Here is a 23,000-nt window from a genome sequence, read left to right as displayed (position 1 = left end):
ACAGATGTTAGCATTTCACATAACTTCTATCATGGCTGTAGACTCTTAGTCTGTCCTAATACCTACATTTATGAGTTCCCATGATGCAACAGTAAAATACTACTTAATTGTAAATGATTAATATAACAGTCAAAGGGGGCAATTGTTCTGCAGATGCAAGAACATTTTATTCATGAAAACTCTGAACTCTGAACTCAAATGGAATATTTTCACATTTTGGTATAGGTACTTTTACAAAGGTAAACAAGTATTTCCTCCATCAGTATTCAATATTCAAGGTGAGGTTTATTGTCCCACAGAAAAGGACTCGTCACTTCCATGCTACATCCAAAGAAACAGGATTAAATGATGAACAAGATTCTTTTAGCTTCCACAGCACATTACACATTAACAAAAAGAAAACAAATGTCCATAAAAATCCCTTAAATAAAAGATTGATGGGATATATAAATCTTTTTGAAACCATTTCATCTGCTACAAGGGCGTGTGACCCTCCTACCAGAGGGCAGTTGCTGGTAGTCAGCATGTGGCGCTTGGAATGGGTCAGTAACTATCTTGTTGTCTTGCCTTTGGGAAGCCTGTTCGTAAAATAAACTGCAGAGATGTGTCCTTGTCTTCCCCTCTAATCTTCAATGCATCTGTATTATCTGTATTAGTCAGACCAGTTCAGACAGAGGGGTTTACACACCTGGGTGCCATATTTGATAAAGCTCTCTTAAACTGCCTGATAAAAGACTTACACACATTTTTGATCAATCCCTTCAACCCTAAGTGAGAGTAGAAAGTGCAATCTTTGTTTTAATCTGCTAGAACGACTGTCCACATGGGTGTTCCAGGTTAGTAAGTTGTCAGTAAAAACGTCAATATATCTGTGTGAGGGGACCTGTGAAATGCTTTTGTTATGGATGACCACAAATCTGCGTTCCTTGACCCCATCTGGGGTCACATACCATCTCCCCCATCTTTTTAAAATTCAAAATAAGGCGGTTGCCCACAATCCATTTCAGAAACCTTTTGTATCTCTGAAATTGGAGTAGCGTCTGAGAATTTGATGATGTGATTATTAGGGTTATAAATCCTCTAGTGTATAAGTTAAAAGGACCAGTGGACCAACACAGCCCTGGTGGACTCTCGTGCTCAAGGCTGTAGGTTCTGAGAGAATATCATTACCACGAACACAACTCTCTAACCAACCCCTTTGTCTTCAGTTGGTTAGTGAGTGGTACCATGTAATAATGACAGGGTGGACACTCAGATCATTCAGCTTCTTAAATAATAGATGCAGCTGAACAGCATTAGATGACGGCTAAAATCTAGTCTTACATTTGAGGTGAAGTCCTCTAAGTGCTTAGATATGAAATGTATCATGGTTATGGCATCATCTGTACTTCAACTGCACCTATATGCAAACTGAAAAAGATCCAGCTAGTAGCTGACTTCTGTTTCCACTAGATTGATCATAACTATCTCAAAACACTTCATACCAAATTAAGTCAATGCTACTGGATGGTAGTCATTGTTTTCCATACGGCTTACTATTTTGGGAATAGTGATAATAGTTTTTCCGGATGGAAAATTCAATTCACATCCTTATTGCAAGAGGGATGTTACTTGTCGCCCTTATCTGTAGACTGAATGGAGGTAAGGTATGTAAAGAGGCTCACATGTAACTGGCATAATGCAAATCAAATGCAAAACATAGATGTGAACAGTACAACAGGGACTTGAGGAGAAAGTTTGGAATTGGGAGAGATAGACAGTGCCGATTGCTGTGACAGAATCAAGGGATTGAACCTGCAATTCACTGACAGCCAGTGACAGAAATTAGAAGCCAAATCCTTGATTAATGCACCACTGTGCGCCACCCAAGAGCTGTCGACTGAAAAAAAGGGAAAAAGAAACAGGTGCTGTTTTCACAGAAAGCCAGAACATGAACCTCCAGATTCTGAGCGGACTGTCTCGTCTTTAAAATCTTTGGTTTTCTACTGAACACAGGTCACCCGTACTTAAAGTAGTGAGTAGATTTGAATCTCTCCCTGTGACAAAAGGCTGCGAGGAGATGATTGTACCAGGGGTGGCTCGTCATGCTAGGTCACAACTGGGCAAGCGTCACACTGACATGATGAATAGGTTCTTCTCGAGTGCAACAGAAAAAGAGAAACGGAAGATACAAATCTCTGTGAGAAATAATTGTTGAGGGGCTTTGTGATTTCCTCTCTGACATGTGATAGATGAAAGCACTGCAGCATAATTAGTAATGGGGCTTTAATTCAGCAGTGGTCATATGCCATTACTATGAAATGTTTGGTTAATTATTTTCTATTTTCAATCCTTAGGTTAGGATTAACATATCTATCTTCAATAAACATCATTCAACTGTTTTTCTATTCCATCCTCTGTCTGTCTCCGTTTTGTTTCTCACAAAAGGCCCCTGGGCCTTGTTTTGTATTAAATTACAGATTTTAAATGCATTAGTCCAAGGGGCACTGGCTTTGTGCCAAGATATGTCGAAGCTCATCACACTCTGTCAATCCATGCTGACAGGATGGCAGATTATCACATCATTTGTACATCGTTTTCCTTGCAAATGACATGTTCACAGCTTCCGGCAGTGGTGTCATTTCCTGGTGAGAGACTCTGCAGGCTAATAATTTACATGTTGCCATGGGACTGACGCTGTTTGTATATATCATATAGCCGTCAATTAAATACTAATAATAATACAAATAATATTACTACTACTAAAAATAATTATCACAAAAATGGCACATTACACTGTTGCTCTCACTTCAAAAGTTTTTTTCCGGATGAGAACATAAACATAATCTATTTTCCTCCAGAGTCTGTTATTCCAGAGAATATCACATCCTCCATTTTGTAAATAATCTAGTGTAGTTATCTTTTGTTGCCAATGCACCTGATAATTAAAGACCAGACAAAACAGGAGCTGCTAAAATAGAAGGGATCCCGGCTTGCTGCTAAGACGAGGCCGTCTGCCTGGTTGGAGCCGCCGCAATGAATTTTTGTGATGCGTTTTGGTCGCATCCACTGGGCTGTAACTGACACCGGGTCTCTTTAAAAAATTGTAATTGCGACACTCGCATTTCCATGGAGATCAGATGAGGTTTTTGATTGGCTGTGTCATCCAGGAAGACCCGTTGGTTAATGATGATGATAGCTATAATCACATCCAATTACTATCAAGTATTTCATTGACAGAAAAACCCCCCACACTGTCCTCCTTAGTCATCATTAGACTTATTCCAATCAAACTGTGTATGCTAGAATACACACAAGTGTTTCAAGGGACCGGCGGGGTCCTATATCGAATCAAACCAACCCCCCCTCCCCCCAAACTTTTTGCCAAAGTAGCTATGGCTCTAACTGTCCATTAGAGACATGTTGCATTAGGAGACAGGATTGACGAGGTTAATCGTAAGATTGTAAAAGGTGTAAGAGAGCCTCATACTTGACAATAGACAGTTCATTATTAGTCTGGATGGCGTAAACACACTGAATACGGCGTCTAGACTTATTAACATGACTGGTTTGATCCAATTTGAAAAAAGGAGATAGATGCGCCTGTCATCTGGATTTTTTTTAACTTAATAATGCTCAAATGCTTTCTCCAAGAATAGCATTTGTTGAAGAATACTTTTCTGTTTATTGACTAATTGATCATTTGACTAATTGTGTCAGCTTTGGTTATGTTTAGATAAAAAACCTTGATATGATGAGGTTTAATAGTTTGATGATGCAGCGCTTCTTTGTCTGCACCTTAAGACAATTTGGATTTAAAAAAAGTTTAACTGAACTAGTTTCTTAAGTTTGACAACTTGACAGGGGGATTTTGTTATATTTGATGTCATGTGTTAGGGAAATCTAGCCGTCAGCTCTTGTTGTATAATTATTTAGTTTTACTAAATGCACAGGGAGGACATAAAGAGGGGTGAGCAAAGTAAGCAGAGTGGTAATACCACAGTGTGAGTCAGCTCCGAACCCCAAGTGCTCACAGCACATTGACAGTTTCTTTGACAGGCTACCACATTCAGTGAAACCACTGGTGCACTATAGACCAATTTATTCAGGTGGAGGTGTTACAGGGGATTTGAGAACACACGTAGGATTTCACATTTTCCTCAACACAAATTGGATAGACTCCCAATTATATTATTTGGCCTAATGTTAGGCAAGGCAAATAGAATATTCTGACAGATTTCTGCAGCAAGACCTAAAGTTTAAGTGAAGCTTAAAACTTGTCCTTTAACGCCTGGATAAGGCAGAAACACACAATGTGCTGCTGGGAGGCTTACGTTGAACCACTCCCGACATGCTCATTTTCTTCACTCAGTTTTCCGTTTCCATCTGCTTTTACGGAGCCATTCCTCTGAATAACAATGAATTACAGTGTTTACCCACATTGGCCTCGACACTCGTTTCTGTCTGTAAGGGGAATACTTGATGGTTTTTGACTCCTAATGATATGACACTCAACATTGCACTTGGAGGACATGGCTGCGTTTGTAAGCATCAAATGCTGATCTGTTTATCAACGTGTCTGTTCAAATATGCACAGCATATGGAAATGAGAGGCACAGGTGTCTGTTTACATTTCATGGTTTATTTTATCCTGGGATAATCGCTTTAACTTCTACTTGCACCTTATCACCTCTATGTCACCTTTGTACACCATCTTAGAGGCAGAGTAAATAAACCCCCCCGACATTCAGAGCTCTTCAGCTACTTTTTTTATTTGTTTTTTTAATTAGGGAACTGTCAGACATAGTAACAGTCATTTTAACAAACTAGCAGCCACCAGTCAATGGCTTCTTCATGTCAGGCGTTAATAACTCAAACTGAAACCAGACCATCACCTCGCTGAATGAATGAATGAATGTCTCTGTCAGTGTGACAGGTGTTACAGTTTAAAGGACACAGCCTCTTACAGTGGGGGGGGGGGGGACACGATATGTAAGGCAATTTCAAAGCACTATCTTGTATCACCACTGCTTCTCCTACTACTCCTACCTAGTTATCTCTTCAACTCAGCCACTGCTTCTGATAAACTATACAGCCGATCTTCGTAATTGTTGTGATATATTTGCCTATTAATGAGCTAGTATGAAAATAGAGGATGCATTGGGTTACAGCAATGTGAGCGCACAAGCCCGTTGCACTGCGTTGTTGCCTGGCAACTTAACTAATGCAGACCTAAAATTGTTGCTGCTGTTGCTGTCAAAGTAGCATCTTGGGAAAAGGCTCGGCAAAGTAAAATGTTGAGACTCCGATTTTGATTGGCCCTGGAGGAAACAGCATGTAGCTGACATTCGATACAACAACTGCAGCTTATTATATCTGGGCAGAGCTGTACAGTGGCCAGTTGTAGGTTGATAATGAGCCCTAACCCACTGCTGGGGCTCAAACTCACCTTGTCTGATGAAAAGGCATCTTGGAGAACTCAATTTTAAATACTCATGATAAAAAGATTGAAAATTGAGATCAAATCTGTGTTTGTGTGCTCAATTAGGTTACATGATACACAATACCATATATGCTTTGAAGATAACTCTAATGAGGCTCTCAGTGGAGGTCCATTAAGGCATCATCTGCAGAAAAGGTGGAATGACAACTCTAGTTATCACACATACGCACACGCACAGACAAACAAACAAACACACACACACACACACACACACACACACACACACCTCAGAATCTCTCAGGATTAGGTGGTAGCCCTGTATCTGTCCACTTGCATGTGGTCACCACTGAAACCCACCCCCTTTATAATGAAATAGAGGAAAGTGCGAAGAAACTAAATTGACAGAGTTTCGTTATCAAATTAAACACTTGTATAATAACATTGTTGGAGCTCGAAAAGAGAATCTATACACCTACAGTACATGTACACGGCAAATTGTTGATGTGATATGGGAAATTGATTATTGTCAAAGAGCCTGCAGAAAATATTTTCACTTCTTGGCATCTTGCGAATAGATTCTTAATGTAAAGATGAGATTATAACAGTGAATTGACCAGATGAAAAGCCTCAGCACCACACCAGAAGTGGATCATTTTATTTTTGAAAAGCAGGGAAAAGAGAGGAAAACGTGAGCAATGACGGAAATAGCAGGAAATAGTTTTTTTGCTATTGATTTTTAAAAGGGTGGGTACAATAGCCTGATGACCTGAAAATACCTCTATCAAGAGCAATATCACTTTGGCTAATGTGTTATTTACGTGCAAATGGTGTGTCTGCGTGTGTTGCAGCCCAATAATCTCACCTATGCTAAGCAGTGTACTGAAATACTCTCTGTCTCTGGTGTGTGTCTTTTCTCATTTGCCCTTAATGCCTCCGAGTTGCCCCCTTTGTCACTTTCATTCTCTCACTTTGATTCTCTCACTTTCACATACATGCGCACACTGGATCAAGTTGTCTATTCAAAAGGACCAAATACGAGACCAGAGCCGGGCACGTTTCCCCCTCCATCTCTCCTCCACACACGTTACAGACTTTGAGCCCAATCTTGTCACCATCTTTCTCCATTTTCCTCATCTCTTCTTCTTTCACTCTACTGTCTATTCCTCTTTGTATCTCTTCATCCATCTGCCCATCTTACCTCATTTTAATTCTTTCTTTCCTCTTTATATTTTTTGACTTCCTTTCCTTCTACTGTCTTTTCCTCCTCTACAATTAGTGAGGGGACCATTGTTTTTTTCCCACTGAACCCTAGAATAAGAATTGATCCTCATTTTCACTCCACAGAGGCCGATGAATACACCTCTGAGCAAGAATTAATGAGTAATTTGTGAGTGATCCCTGAGCCTTTATCCCCTTTGTTGCCATCCCCGCTTTTGAGAGTTGCTCATCTGGAAAGCCGTGTGTGTGTGTGTGTGTCTGTGTGAGAGAGAGAGAGAGAGAGATAGATAGACATAAGGGGAGTGGAGGAGAGTAAAGAAAGGCAGAGAGACGCAAATGCGTATGACGAGCCGAATGTTATGCAAATGTTTGAAACTCCATTCTTTGCTTTGACTTGGTATAAACTGTACTGTATTGCAACGATACCACACACACAAATATATATATATATATATATATATATATATATATATATATATATATATATATATATATATATATATATATCAGCCCATTTATTAGCATGTAATCCTTAGACAATCTGAGAAAATGGAAAGACGAATGGATAAAACAAGATTTGAATTCCACAACAACAGTATAGAAAATGGCTCCATGTAAGGCAAGATGAGTCTGTTGATCTAACACTTTGGTCTAGACTGAAATAGCTAAACAACTATCGGATTGGTTTGGACTGGATTACCTTGGATATCTGTTATCCATGGTGCCCAGGGGATGAACGCTTATGTCAGTGATCCCTTGACTTCTCATCTGTCGCTTATCCAGTGAAATATCTCAACATCAAGTAGAATTTTGGCTTAATATCCACTCACATGGAGATGTTTGCTAGTGATTTTAATGATCTCCTGAATTTTCCTCTGGTGCCACAGACAACTATTGGATGGATTTCCATGAAAATGGGTCCAGACGTCCGTTCCCCCTTCGGAATACATTTTATTAATCTCTCAACTTTTGAATTTTCTGCTATCGTTGGGTCAACATTTTAATTTTGTCCTGCATACTCCCACATACCTGCAAAACTAATGACATCTGCTTGAGTCTCAGCTGTGCAATGTGTTTAGCGCTGATAAGTACATGTGAGCCGGCTAACATGCTAAACTAAGGTTGTAAACTATAGGTCAACATGCCAGCATGTTAGAATTTACAGTCGCTCAAAACTCTGCAGCCTTACAGAGCTGCTAACATGACTACACACTTAGTCTTATTGTGTATGTTAATTTTTCTGCATGTAAATACTTGTATGTTTGTGTAATTACTTCTCCCCAACACTAATGAGACAGTGTATCCAAATTTCCCTGTAAAAGTCTGTTCTCGTGTCAGTGGATATACATTGGGGGACTGAAATGTGAGTACACTGTGGAAATCAAACGGACCTGCTTAGCAGAACATAGGACGCCATATTAATCTTTATTCCGATGCTGAAGCTGTCTAATTAAGTCTGGTCTGCATAAAAGGAAAGCTACAGTATGTACACATGGCTCTAACTGCTAATTACGAAGCTGTGATTTGGGCTGTGAATACGAAATGATCATATCCACTGCCCCCTGCTCAGGCTATAAATCAGCTTGTCAACATAAGAGCTGTAATCAGAGTTTGATGACTAGGAGAGAAGCAGAGATTTTAAGAAAGAGTCTTATTATAATGTCTGAATAAAAACAGAGGAAAAGGGAGCTGCTTTTAGACAAGGGAATCTCGCCGTCTCACCTCACGTCCTTTTACACCAACTAAAATGAAAGTAGACGCTATGTGGCTGAAATATCTAAAAAGGTCTGAAAGGAGACACATGGTACTACAGGAGTTTTTTTTGCAGAATCCCTGTCTCCAAGGTAATATGATGTAAAAAGGATGAAACGATCTGCCCTTCCTATCCCGCTAACAGCAGAGAACACCATTTAGTGTCTTTAGTTAAAGATCACCACTTCCCAAAAACTGTGGCGATATTTTCCACTGTGCCGTTGAAGTGCTCTCATCTCATAAAATTTTATGTTCAGTTGTTCTACCTATTCGTCAGGTGCCCTCCCTCGTCTTTCACGCCTGCTGTCCCTCGACTTCTCTTCATATCCGCCTTCTCACATTTCTCTCCCCGCCTCTCTTGCCTTTTCTCCAATTTTTCATCTCCCTTGTGTTGTTTTTGTAATGAAAATAGGGAAATGTTTAGTAATCTGATCTAACCCGCAGAGCAGAGCTCATATGCAAAACTGTTGGCTCGTGAATTTAAAAGGAATGGTTGCAGCAGTGTTTTCTTGATGAGATGCAAAACACTGAAGGCAACACGAGCAGCTACAACAGCTGAAAGTTGTGCTAGCATCATTCCGCAGATTTTTTCAATCAACTCTTTGAATCTCTAATCGACTCCTGTGCGCTAAGTTCAAGAGTTGAGGGAAGTTTTGAGAGAAATTACCTGGCTATGGCGATCAATGCGATTTCCAGAGTGTGCTGTATCAGGGCTGATCGCTTGAATGTTGAAATATTTTGGTGCGACTTCTTACAAAATCAGCTGCTCCGCACATGAACTGCAATCTCACTCTTCCACCTTAAGCTGCTCAGATTCCTGAAGCTGAAGGACGCTACACAGCCTGCTCCACAAGTTTGTTGACAGTCAGCTGATAACAGCCAACGAGCATACTGTACTCTTGTGGATGGTGCAGACCTGCTGCACTCTGGAGAGGATAGAGGACTCAAACCGTCTTTATGTTAGCCCTACTTTTCTCCCGGGGAGGAGGTCTAGAGTAACTTGTGCTACAACTGAAAGTACTTTCAGCGATTGCGATTGTGTAAACATGACTGTTGGCCGTTTGGCTCCGACATCTGGCTCGACAATAGTTTCATATTTTTGAACTTTCCCCTGCAGCTTGCAATCACACTGATGGTAACAATGCACAGGCTGATGTTCGTTGATATTTGAGCTTCTTGTACCACAAGCAGTAAACAAACATTTCAATGAATACTATAGTACCTGTGTGATACTAGCCAGACTAATACTCAAAGTCGTATTAGTTTGCGACCTCTCGGTTCATTTTTTGAAGTCCAAGAGGCGTTACCAACGGACACGGACGAATCATGTGACGTCTGTTTAGCGACACGGAAATGTCAACAGACTGGAGCAGAGAGGAGATGTCTATGATGAAGATTCCACAACGGCGGTGAACGAGGGTTGCCGTTTTCAGATATTGGGTACTTTTAGTCAAATGCTCGTTCATCAGCGACCGTCTTGGTTGTGTACAAAAGTCGCTTACGTCCGCGTTTCCCGGGGGAAATCGCTTAACCAATGGAGGGGATCCAGACCGTATTCTGGCAGAGAAAAAATTTAGATGAGCTCCAAGAATTCGTCTGGGACCCAGGGTAGTGTTATACTGCAGTGCTTACCATTCTTCACTTTAAGATGTAAGATACACCACCTATGTGATGATGTGGGACGAAGTGGGTAGCATCAGCCTGTATAGTTTGTTAAAGGTTGCTAGTATGATCGGATGTACAGTAGCTGCTACCGTTTTGAGAACACTGAGCTCTAACATCGCCGGGCGGCAGGCGCTCCCACTGTCTGAAAATGTGTTAAAATTATATTCCTCATGACGAACACGACACGTTTCAATGAAGCTCCACAGCGACACTCTCTGTCCCTCTCTGTCCCTCTCTTGGCAGTCAGGCTTCATCCGGCTGCATGTATACCTTGAGCCAGCAAAACCTAAGACACAAGAGTTTTGACTTCTAACCCTTTGGATTTTTCTCTGTGAAGTAGAGCGCTGCATTCATCCTGAGATCCTTTAGTTTTATTTTTCATTTTCTGAGGTCTGCTCATGGTGTTGATATGTCTCTCATTTTTCATAACTGTGCAGCCATGAATATTTTTCCTGCTAAGTTTTTTTTTTTTTTTTGAGAGTCACATTGTGTTCTTTGAAAAACATGGTGACAACACTGCTCAGAGCTGCTGTATTATCAAAGGCTACCATTCCAGGCTTTTTTTCTGCCAAACTTTTGACTGAGCTGCAATTTAAGACATCTCTCTGTCTTTCAAATGACATCTCTACAAAAATAAAAATAAAGAGCTGATGGGGATTTTTTTTTTTTAAACCCTGGAATTTTCTGAACCCTTTTCAGTCCCTGTTGAATTGATCCCACGCTCAACCAAAAGGGCTTTCAGTGTCAATCTCGTTTCCCGCAGGGTTTCCTCCACAAAAATCATCCAAACTGTTACACAGAACTGTTTTTCCAACAGTCAAATCATAGTTGACCTGAAGTGTCAACTTGAACTTGTAACACCTTACACCTGGGCAGTAATGAATACTTTTTTGCAGCAGGATGAAACTTTGTTCTGCTTGATCTAGCATCACTGTTCCACTATTACTCTAATGGATAAGAACAGCAATGGTTAGTGCGACCCCTGGGCAGTGGCGAAAGAACAAGGCCCATCAAGAAGGGATAGTTGGTTGATCCGTTAAGGGACTGAAACTCCCCCACATCCTGTTTCTTGTGTCCACTTTGAGCTGCGTGAAAAAAATAATAAAAATAAATAAAACTATCAATGGAAGAAGTGGAGGAAGAATTACACAGTATCATGTGCCCTGATCCCAGAAAGTCAACTTTATTTATAGACGCAGTCTATTGACCGCAGTGTGAAAGACTCCACATGGAAGTGAACAGATGTAATAGAGAGACTTGTAACACATGCTTTCTGCAGAAGCACAAATAGACTCACAACAAAATTGATTTACCTTAAATCTAATCAGAGTTCTCCATAAGAAACATTTATAATTTTGTCAGATATCTTTGTAGCTCACACAGGAAACTTTACAACAGTACTGTTAGATTTAATAGGAGCATATTCATGTTGCTTTTTATCTGTGAAGTCTTCGGCACCAGAGTGAAATAAATTCAACCCAAAAGACGGCAGCTTTTTGATTTGGAATGCAGCCAGAATATACATCTGATCTTGAGCCAGAGGGAACTCTGCTCAGAGGTCTGTCCCGGAGCCCTGCTATGTGGAGAGCGCACCACAGTGTGCATTCAAATGATCAGCCATTAACACGTCTACACCGCCTCAGGGGAAGAAGACATGCTGCGATACATTGACACTAATGGCCCTTACCATTATCCATGCAATATTTTTGGCATTTTTTAATTTTCTTCTGTTGAAATTTGCCTTTAGACAACACCGTACACTGCTGCTGTTAAATGTCCCTGTGATATGTAAATGTGCTGCACTTGGATATCGGCTCGACTTTTACAATGAGAGAGCGTGTATTTGCCTGTGCTCTTGTCATTTGAATAAGACTCGAACAGCACTTGCAGATGAAAGCTGAATTCCAAGAAGTGAAACTGTAATATACCAGTGTGATATACAGGTCTTATTAGACACAAAGACGGGAAATGAGCTGGACCAAGTGCTGGTGTGTGTGGACTAACGAGTGGGAACCTCTAAATAACAGTTTAAAAAAAGGCAGTTTGAGGAAGTCCAATAATTGCACAATTGCATTACTTAATTTCCTTGTAATTTCCTCACAGCCTGTAGTTACTGAGTTGTCCAAGACAAGCATGAGCTACCACAGGAAATTATTTGTGCTGATCAGAGTCACGTGAAGCTTTTTTTTCCTACCTGTTGAGTGGTTGTCTTTGTCCCCACATGAACCCATCTATGAGACACTGCAGTTATTAAATTGCAGGCTGCCCTTCGTTGCACTTAATAAGGTTTTGTTTGCTGCATCCTTAATAATAATCCCTATAGGCACAGACATATATTGCATTTATTTATGTCTATACATCACTGCAGAGACATTCTTTGTTTTTTTCCTGCTGAATCTACAAGTCCATGTTGTCGATGGATAAAAGCCCCAACAAGCGGACAGCAGCCAACATTTGTCTTTGCAGTTTACAGTTTTCACTGGAAAAACTGCTGTTGTGAAACCATTGGCAGTTCTTCAGAACTGCTCATCGTCTATTCTCGCTCTCTGTCATCCAGGTTTATTAGCTCGTAACAAGGTCTCGGGGGGTTTGAGAGGTGATTAGTCACATCATCATCATCTCAACACTCCTCGCTGTTCACTGACTAGAATGGCGCATATTTGTTGGCCTCAATCGATCCTGAATAACCAACTTTGAATCTTGTTTTAAATTCAGCTCAATAACATGCGGGGCATGTCAGTGCATACACTTTGACGCAACAAAAAGAATTTAATTTTGCTATACCCAGTTCATTAAACATTTTATAGTTTCCCTTGTAAACAACCATATTCCGTCTTTCCTTGGAAAAACATTAAAGTGTACAGTGAGGTTTGTCTATGTTATGCTTATGAAAGTGACACCACCACCTTCATCGAAAATAGAAAAAAATAGAAGGAGAAGTAAAAGAAACTACAACCTACAATAAGTGTTTTCATATTTTTTAACAGCACCCAATTTCAAAATGATGAAGGTGCTGCCATAATCAAGATGAGCATTGTGGGCATTTTTACTCTGACTGAACATTTTCATTTCTCTTCAAATGAATGTTATTTGCACAATATTGTTTGATGATTTAAGTTTAAATAAGTATTTGATCTGAAAGTTAGGTTTATGTGAAGCATCATACTGCCTTTTGAACAAAACATCTGACAGAGAGATTTACTGATTTATTGTGCATACATTTTTAATCAATCTAAGAAACCTCTTCAAAAATCAAAAATGCCACTTTTAGCTGCGAGGGTATTTCATTTTGACTTTTTGGGTGTTACAGGATGGCTCTGACATAAAAAAAAAAGCCTACACAGGAGTAGTGACAAGAGCAGGGTAGTAGAATGGAAGATGGTGACACACTTAAAGAGCTGAAGATTTTCTTCCTGTGTTAAGCTTCCTGCTAGGCTTTAATGGATAACATGCTGTTTACCACGGTTGAGAAGGTGCAACCATGCTTCCTGAAAGATGGAAAAAATACATTAAGTGGAGAAAAGAATTAGTCCGTCAACGAGACAAGTTCTTTGGGGGCCTTTTGTCGGAGGGGTTTCTGGCCCCCTCTGACAAGAAAACGTGTCAAACCGTTTCCTTAGTGGATGACTCACCTGCTCTTATCATCTCACATTATTTCATCACTTGCCTAAAGCCAACATTTACTGTTTTCTTTGGGTTTTTGCCCCCTGGGAATCAGAGCTATGCTCCGGCAGGAATGCCGAGTTTCCAGGAAACCATACATCCTTGATGAGGCTTGTCTAAACACAGTGGCAGCAGACATCAGCTTTAGGAGTTGTTTTTTTGTGCCTTTTTTATTTTTAGCGAAGATCCAGTTATCAGATTATATTAGATTAATGAGGTCTTACATTGAAATTTAATTTGCCAGAGATTTGTAATACTTTTTCAAAACAGAAATGTTTCTGTTCAAAAAAGCCTCTTTCCTGGTAATATTTTTCACATATTGTATTCCGATTTAACAGTCCTTACCTTAAGGCATACCAGGCACAGCTGTGTCTGTGAGTTATGGAGTGTTAAGCTTTAGGTAGAGTTTTCTCACGTTGGTACTGCTGCATTTCCTTGGTAGGAGGCCAGTGGCCCTTGGAAAATCCACACTACAAAATAATCTTATTTTTTTCTAGCCCAGTGAGTCAAGAGCTGTCTGGCTGGGTACCCCTGGAAATGAAGAGCCCTCAGACACCTTTCATCCACTCCATTTCATCACTGAAACTTTGTTTGCTGCACATATTGAATGTATTAAAAGACTCTCACACTTGAGCAATCAGGCACGAAAATAAATGGGCAATTTGAATAGCATTACACCTAATGTCATACCTGTATTTCTGTGCATGTTTCAGATGGAAAGGTGGAGGTGACGAAGGAGAGCCTGAAGCTCTGCACCATGGGGCCGGGGAAGGTGTTTGGAGAGCTGGCAATTCTCTACAACTGCACCAGGACTGCTACTGTCAAGAGTGAGTGTCCACAGACACCTGGAAAAAACAGCCGGAGTGCTGTGTTGAATGTCCACATGTTCACCCAGGTGACAGACAATGTCACCTGTTCACACACATGCATGTACACTGGCACACACAAATCTCTTCCCTTGGTAAAGAGGATTGGGGTCTCTCTGCCTCCAAGTTATCAGTCCCATGTTGACGCACCCGAATAGCATTGTTTCATGTCATGATGGAACACTACTCAGCATCTGTCCACGTTCTCACAACACTAAAGCTAAGCGTCATGCAAGACCCCCGGTGAGCTGAATGTCATGGTTTACTGCCTCGGCTCTTTCATGTGTCCAGCAATGAAGGCAGCAGTGGCCGAGTAGGTGGTCTATCAGACTGGCAATCTGAATATTCAACCTAACCGAGTAAGGGGGGAGAGTGAGGAAAGACGGTAGACCATGAACATTCGAGGGCTTGTGTCTTATAAGAGTGTGTCACGATGAAAAAATGTTTGTTTACGCGAGGCAGGGAATGGGAAATAGCTAAAAATTTGATTTTGGCTGGAAGAATAAAAGTGAGATGAGATGAGATAAAGTCTGGTGGATAATAGTGTAACTGCAGTTCAAATCAAAATAAATGAATGTAGGCGATTGTATGAGTGAGTGCTCCAGCTGGCACTATAGAACACAATATATTCACTATTGACCTGGTAGCTTCTTGATTTCTTTGCTGTTTGTGGTAAAAACCTTTGTGACCCATGGTATGAATGAATGCATGAAGGTCCGCAATTCCTTTGGGCATATAGTTGAGGAAAGAGGTGGTGTGAGTTGGCTGTGAGGAGGAAATAGGGTCGACAGGCAGCAGGTCTGCACCCCCCCTTGGTGACCCCTTTCATGTCTTGTGACGCCCTACCACTGACCAGCCAAACTGAAGGAACTCCCAGCTCCCGTTGCTATGGCAACAAGTTCCCATGGGGAGATGAGCCAACTCCTTTCCTATTACACCTTCCACCGGCGACAGAGTGTCTGTCTTTTTCTTTTGTATATTCTTTTGCCTGCCACTCGCCCACCGGCCTGTACTCTCCGGCAGTCTTTACAAGCGTACGTCAGTGCTTTGCATCGCTGGTGAGGTGGCTCTGCTCAATAAAAACTCTGCATGGAACAAATGATGTAATTGTCTACATGGGCAGGAGTATGTTTACAGCCTGACGGGGTCACTGGCACTGTCTCTGAGGGTGGCTGTCATTGTTTTAACGTACGTATCGTCGCAACAATGGATTGGGGGAACTTAGCTACCACATTGGTTCCAATGGAAATCATGCAACTATGAAGAGTGTTCATAAGGGTTCAGCTTCTAATCAATCAAATTGAATCTGTGGGGGTAACCCTTGAGGAGGACATATCAGTGTAATTACAACATACATTGCATGGTGTCCCAAGTCATGCATGAGTTATTAGAATTTAGATGATGAATTTGCTAATGTGGCCTCGGAATAGCTCATCCATAAAACTGTTTACAGTGTTCCCCTTCATCCTGTGACTGCACAGCTAACTCACAATATAATGAAATTACCACCAAGTGTGATAATGAGTTGATAATTGGAGTCTGTCACCAAGAAAAATCCCAGCAACAATTAGGGTGCATTATGTAAACTGACTCATTAAGAGCAATTGTTTTTGCAATTGTTTATGATTTGAAACAATCAAGAACAGATACGGCTTTGTGTTCAGGTATCAAACACATCTCTAGTGTTTCTTTTGGTTCAAGAACTGTGGTGCAGGATGTGGTGCTTTGTGCAAATTTGCAAGAAAAAACAGGCATGAATATTTTAGAACTTGACTGACATCTGTTTGACTTTTTTTTTTTTTGAATGAGCTTTCAGTGATATTCGTGAATATATTTTTGCCCATTTTACTTTAAACTGACTCTAAATCACATTTACTTTACTTTCTTGCGTGAGTGCCAACCATTTCCAAGGCAAAGTGCCAGATTTTTCATTGTGTCTTTCTTATCATCAAGTCATCATTTGGTTTCTGTTCATGTCATAAGATCAGGAAAATCACAAGGTTGAAACTGACTGGATTATTGTAAAATATTACGGTGAGCCTTGTGTCTGTCGGCCCTTTGAAATCTGTTTACAACAAAGAGACAACACAAATGTGAGAACAACAAAAACTAATGTTATGTCCACTATGATTGATTATCTATCACACACAAAAGTTGTTTGTCAAACCACAATTGTACAAAGGGAAACTGAATGCCATCTGGAAAAATTAAAACTCAACTTGGAAAATAGAGAAAGACAGTAATGGAATAGCAGTATCGGATTTATATCAAAGTCTAGAATATGCAAGAAGGCTCAGTTAAACAAATGAAACAAAACTCGAAATCAATAATACATATTTCATTCCTCACTGTCTATGAAAAAATGTACACTATACTGGATCAGTTCATGCCGAAAAATATTTTGATTATTAATTGTTATGTAAACATTATTATGTTTTACACAATTTTATGTGGATGTGTGGCAGACACAAGATTGCAAGCTCTCCCTTAAAAATATAAGTACTAGTTGAATTTGTATTAATTCTTGTATTTGCATTATTGCAAATTCCTGTAGGATCTGTCAAGGATCTAAGTTTTCCATCATTCCCCTTCCTTTACAGTTTACTTAATGTGTGGGCACTTGCTTGCACTCTCCCAAAAGAAAAAGATCCATTTAAAGTAAGTTTGACCTAACTTGTGCTTTTCAAGTAGCACTTACTCCGAGGCTGTATAGTGCCCCCACAAGCTCCAACAATCAATATGTTATATTTAGTATCAGGATACGGATGCTTGAGTGTAGAGTTATGGATGCAATTGTGGTTTGGCTCTGCCAATCTTGACAAATTAGATAGGATTTTACATTCAGGCTGAGAGAATATTCTGCCTGAGACGGATTTACAAATATTCCCCTTGCCATCAAATCCCTATCACGTCATTTTCACATGACAACAATTGGGAAGATGCTGGCCGAAGAGAAGAGAGTAAGAAAAGGGCATGAGTGAAGGAGAGGTGATAAATACTGGACAAAAGTGACAGCAAAATGATGGAGTCACCACAGGGGACAAGCGAAACAAAATTGGTATTTTTTTGGTCTGCAGACAGACAAGAGAGAGGGAAAGTGGCTTTCTGCTAAAATATTCTTTTATACCACCAAATATCACTGTTTCTTGAAGACTTGGACTTGACATCATAAGAGGATGCAATTTGGCACAGCACAGTGCAGCATAAACCTTTGCAGAAATTGACATATTTCCATATAATAGTAAGTATCACTGCACCACATGACAACGGCAGGAAAGCAGAACAAACTTCAAAATTGTGGTAAGAGGGTATAATACATCAATCAAATATATCAATAATAGAGCTACAACTACCAATTACTATCATGATATATTCATGGAAAAAACAAAATCTTGTATATAAATTAAAAAATCATAATCAAAAGGTATAAAACCAATCATATAACACCCAAAGATATTCTGCCTAAAAGTATATAAAACAGAGAAAGGCAGAAAATTACTTATTCTGACAAGGTACCGTTTTGCATTTTTGCTTGAAAAAGAAGAAGACGTGGTTAACTTATTTGCTTATTAGCTCATCATTTAAAGACACCTAATGGTCATTCTGGAAAAAAAAAACAAAGACCACAAGATGTGAATAATAGAACTAAGTTTCCAAGGTCAGCAATTAACTTTCATATTCAAATATATATTCAAATCTGTTATTAGCAAACTAAATTAAACTTCAGAAAAACAAAATTGTAGCTCAAACAAATATAATACCATCACCTGGTTCGCAAACATATACATTTGCACACAAAAAAAAAAAAGCATACTGTTAATTCATAGCAGGTCTGAGAAAACATTGAGAATCTTACATAGTTTTGGACCAATCGTCTTTTAGTGGGTGAGGTCACTGCCAGTCACCAGTAATCAGTGAGCCTGATTATCTGCGTTCTCCATCTTAATGATAGTGGTAGAAAAAGCCATCTTAGACGTCATTGCAGAAACTCAGCTGTGCTCGCAGTTGGGATCATATATCTAATGCGTTGGCACATGACTAGATTGTAATACTTTTCGTATAATAGCATTGTCATAAGTCATTTTCAGAAGTACCAGGACACAGAGCAATTAGAGGAAGATCCAGCTGAGGAGGGGAGCAGTGTGCATTTGAGAGGAAATCCTATTTAGTCAGAGACATCAAGTATAAAGTTGGGTAATGGCCAGCAGCGGCCAGCAGCAAGCAGACAGGCACACGCGCACACGTGCATGCATGCACACACGCACACATTTCTCTTTTTAACTCAGTCTCTCTAGCTCACTCTCTCACACACAGAGAGAGTTTTGTATTGTGCTGTCAGCTTTGACAAGCATTTATTTTCATGATGATCATTGTCCAACTTGGGGTGGCTTTTTTTAACGCTGGCATGTCTTCCTTTCATGCTCCTATACACATTTGAGAATAAGGTTTCTGCTGTTTAAAGGTTCGTTGGTGTGCAGGTAGTGGGAGAAAAACAACCAAGGCGAGCAAAAGGGCAGCATTAAATTGGCTGGAAACTAAGTGACTGGGGATTAAAAACTAAGAGCTTTTTTTCTGAAAAGTGAAAGAGGAGTTTGTTTTTTCTCTATCTTTTGGATGATCACTGTGATTTGGTGCTGGGCAGAGCTAAAAGCTTATTATATTGCTGTCAACCTGAAGGTCATTCCATAAGTGTACATGTGTGTATTCAGAGGGTAAGTAAACATTACTCGGATTACAGACTGACAAGCCACAATAATCAACCATAAACCACCAGCTCAGTTTTGTCAGCTTAACACCACATAATGCAGTTGACGATACATGGAAACAATTAACTAAGTGTGTAGAGAAGTCAGAATAAAATATCTGAAACAGTTAACATCCAGCATCGGACATTTGTCAAGAAAAGCACTAGTAGTATAGTTTAAAAAAAAATCTGACCTGAGCAAAGGTACAGGAAAAAAGCCTGTCTCAATCCATTCTTCTACTTTTGTGTGATGAACACTATTTAAGAACATCCTGTTTAAAATGCATTCTAATACCAAATTTGACACATGATATGTAGTTATGATGCAGGGGCATTTTAATCTAACAGGGCTGTTATTAATCAGACAAATGATTAATAACAACAATTAATAATAATAATTATTAATTGTAAGGGTTGTACTTAATAAAGTACAACCCTTATTCTTCTTAAGAAGAATAAGGGTTGTACTTTCATGAGGATGCATGCCGAGTACCTTCACAATGCACCACTGACTCATGAATATAGAGCTCTGAACACCTCACTGCCGAGAGTTTAGGCCCCGTTTACTTTATTTGCCTTGTGGCTGTTGTTTTTCCACGACATGGGGCTAAATTCAGTTGTACATGGTTAACATACTGAATGTTAGGAGCTTCTGAAAGCCCCTCTACACCCGTTTGGAAAGCACAGACATTCATCACTATGCACTTTCTGATGCACAGTTCGCTAGCCTACACTTTGACAGGTGCTGTTTTAGAGAAACTGTCTTTCACGTCAGCATGCTCCATAGATGAAACATGACAGCTCGCAAAGGGCTGATGTTTAGCAGGGCTTGGGCATCAGTATTCTCTCTCTCTCTCTCTCTCTCCCACACACACACACACACACACTTCTAAAAGCGCACTTCATGTCATGACATCACAGAATGAAAATTAAGCCACGGCAAGCAGCATTGTTCTGGTGACAGCCGTTCTAACAGAGCGAGAGCTCAGCTGTATAAAAAGCCCTTCCTTCCGCCGGGAGTCAGCAAACATTTGTCTTTCTAATCAGTCGGAAAGAGGAAAACGTGCACGTGATTGTGTGCGAATTTGTGAGTGCGAGTGTGTAGTACACTACATCTGCTCAGTCTCAGGAATCGCCCCGTCAACGGTGAGCGAATCTTGTTTTGGCAGAATAAGAGAAGTTACAGGTTCGACTCCTTGAAGAACGAGGAACCATTTTAAACATTGTGACGAGTGCGGAAGGCAGAGAACGGTGGCTTTTTGGTCATGTTTAAATAATAAAACATGTTGCTTCAGTGTGCCCTCCAAGTCTCTTACTCCTCAGTCACCTCCTCAGTTATTTCCCTGTTATTCTTGTGTCTGTGACATATCTTCTCCATCTATGCATGACAAAGAAATGCAGACTACCTGCAGAACGTCCTTGCTTTTAAAATACTCCCCATGACAAATATGGTGAAGAACTGTGAGATCACCTGTGGCTCTCCTTTGACCCACCAGCATGACTCCACGAAATCAATACTTTGTCTTGGCCCCCTCTCACTCCCATGTGGGATCTGGAGCAGAGTACCAGACACCAGCGATCATACAACATCAGATTATCGTTTCGCTGTGATAAAAAATTATGTTAATGCAGTCTGTAAGTAACAGAAGCGATTGTAACTGTGCTTTTTGAAAGCCAGTCTGTACCTGAAATATAGCAGTTTCCTATCAACTCAGCAGCAACTAAAAATTGTGCATGCTCACACGGGAAATTATGTGGAGTGGGTGAGTAATTAACAACCGCTAACAGCTACATGAGCCACATTAAGTGGTAAGCAAACAGCTGATTCTGATGATATAATGTAACCTGGAGAATTTGTCTGCAGAAACACCTACAGCAGCAGTTAGCACCTCTCCTGTTCCTGTTCCCAAGGAATATTTATAAGCTGGATATTAGTGCTACTCTGTTCCCTTTAGTCTGCTAAACACGTTTTCTAGTAGAGTGAGCCCTTAATGCAGCCACATGAGGAGGTATGCCAGGCTGATGTGGTATCGGCTGACTGTGGGACTGGGTTTTTCTAACTACCTGTATATACCATCTAAAAGATGATAAAATTAAGGTTAAATACATCAGTGACAGTGCTTATCATATTCTCATGCATTGCTGCAAACTCCCTCACCATTTGGGCCACTGGCTCATGTTCCTTGAAGATCTGTCGTTGATCTGGTGGTGCTCTGACAAACACACACACACAGAGGACGACCGCTTCCCGGTAACGGACTTGATAAAAAAAGACTTCAAAACATAAATCAACTTAAATGATGTGTGATGCACCCCAGCTTCTGTCACACGTGCATCAGATCAGTCATCTGATGGCAGCTCGCCCCTAACCAGGGGAGTGATCAGACAACTGAAGTTAGCTGTGCTTATCAAGCCCCTGGTGCAGCTGCAGCTGCTCTCCTGAGCCTCCTCCGTCCTCACAGTGGAGTTTGCAATTTCTCCCTGTGCCTGCGAGGGTTTTTTCCTCCAGGCTTCCTCCCGCAGTCCAAAAACATGCAGCATAGGTCAACTAATGACTTTGAATTGCCCGTAGGACAACTTGTTTGTCTGCTGTTTTTGGCTCTATGATATGCTGGTGACCTGTCTAGGGTGTACCCTGCATCTTGCCCAATGTCAGCTAGGATTGGCTGCAGCCCCAGACCCCCCCACTGTGACCATCAAAGGATAAGCGGTATAGATGATGGATGGATGCGACTTATGCGCAGTCCTCATTTTTAGATTTGAGACTTCATGACACAGTCTAGTCACAAATATATGCCTTTTTAATTTTTTTTTTTAAATAAATGAATAAATACAATTAGTTGTAAAAAAACCCAAAAAAACAGGAGCATATGGGGCCTTCAGGGTATCTATAATTGTGTTATTTCAGCTCATTTATTCATTTAAAACATAAAATTACACATTTTATTTTGCATGTTTTGTTCCATTGCATTTTCAAATAAATCAAGGCAAAAAGGTTGAAAAGCAGTGGGATATTTTTTTTAATTTAGCATATGTTGTACTCATCAGTGTCTGTATACAACAATAGGGCTATTTACTGCAGCTGTAATATATTAACACATGTATAAAAATACAGGGCTTAGGTATTTGTATTTGATCTGCTACATGCTGAACTGTAATACTGTAATTCAGTGCTGGTGCTGGGAAGAAGTGGAGATACGGGCTCTTGGAATCAGAGATAGTGAGTGAGTGCACTCTTAAAAAGGGAAACAAAGGCACCATCTATTTTACTGCTGTTTGTCTGTTTTGACAGTCTTGGGATTTTCACAATAATCAGAGATGCAACCAGGAGCAGGGGAATGAAAGGCTGATGAGGCAGACGTATAGATGCATCAAAAGATAAACATGAGAATGCAAAAATTATAGAATCTGTAAATTGACTATACAGTTTATAGCCACGCCACATTGGAATGACATGCAATTAGACGAGCAGATAGTATTGAGATAACACAAATGTCAGTCATTGCACTTGGCACAAAATTACTGATTGTTGAGAAAAATCAAAGCTCACAAATTTGCGTCGCATTAGTTTGGATATTTTGGCTTCTTTTAGTTAAGGCACCACCAACCTCCTTTCAAACACCTTGTGCTGGTGTGTGAGGTGGTTCAGAGGAACTCCTTTGGCATGCGG

At 40.3% G+C, this 23,000-nt stretch overlaps 1 protein-coding gene and 1 long non-coding RNA gene across 3 annotated transcripts in view; one reads left to right on the top strand and one right to left on the bottom strand.

Moving 5' to 3' along the window:
• The window catches only part of LOC118283955 (cGMP-dependent protein kinase 1), a 76,098-nt gene that overhangs the window by 13,014 nt on the left and 40,084 nt on the right, over positions 1–23,000 (top strand). For both annotated transcript variants that reach the window (XM_047335157.1, XM_035606429.2), the window contains exon 3: positions 14,434–14,547. In XM_047335157.1, the coding sequence (XP_047191113.1) occupies positions 14,434–14,547 (114 nt within the window). The remainder of the gene's footprint in view (positions 1–14,433; positions 14,548–23,000) is intronic.
• The window catches only part of LOC118283957, a 43,605-nt gene that overhangs the window by 3,568 nt on the left and 17,037 nt on the right, over positions 1–23,000 (bottom strand). The window lies entirely within an intron of this gene.

Source organism: Scophthalmus maximus, chromosome 10 (assembly GCF_022379125.1).
Source record: "Scophthalmus maximus strain ysfricsl-2021 chromosome 10, ASM2237912v1, whole genome shotgun sequence".
In the NCBI taxonomy this organism is placed as follows: domain Eukaryota; kingdom Metazoa; phylum Chordata; class Actinopteri; order Pleuronectiformes; family Scophthalmidae; genus Scophthalmus; species Scophthalmus maximus.
This window is presented reverse-complemented; position numbering and strand designations above follow the sequence as displayed.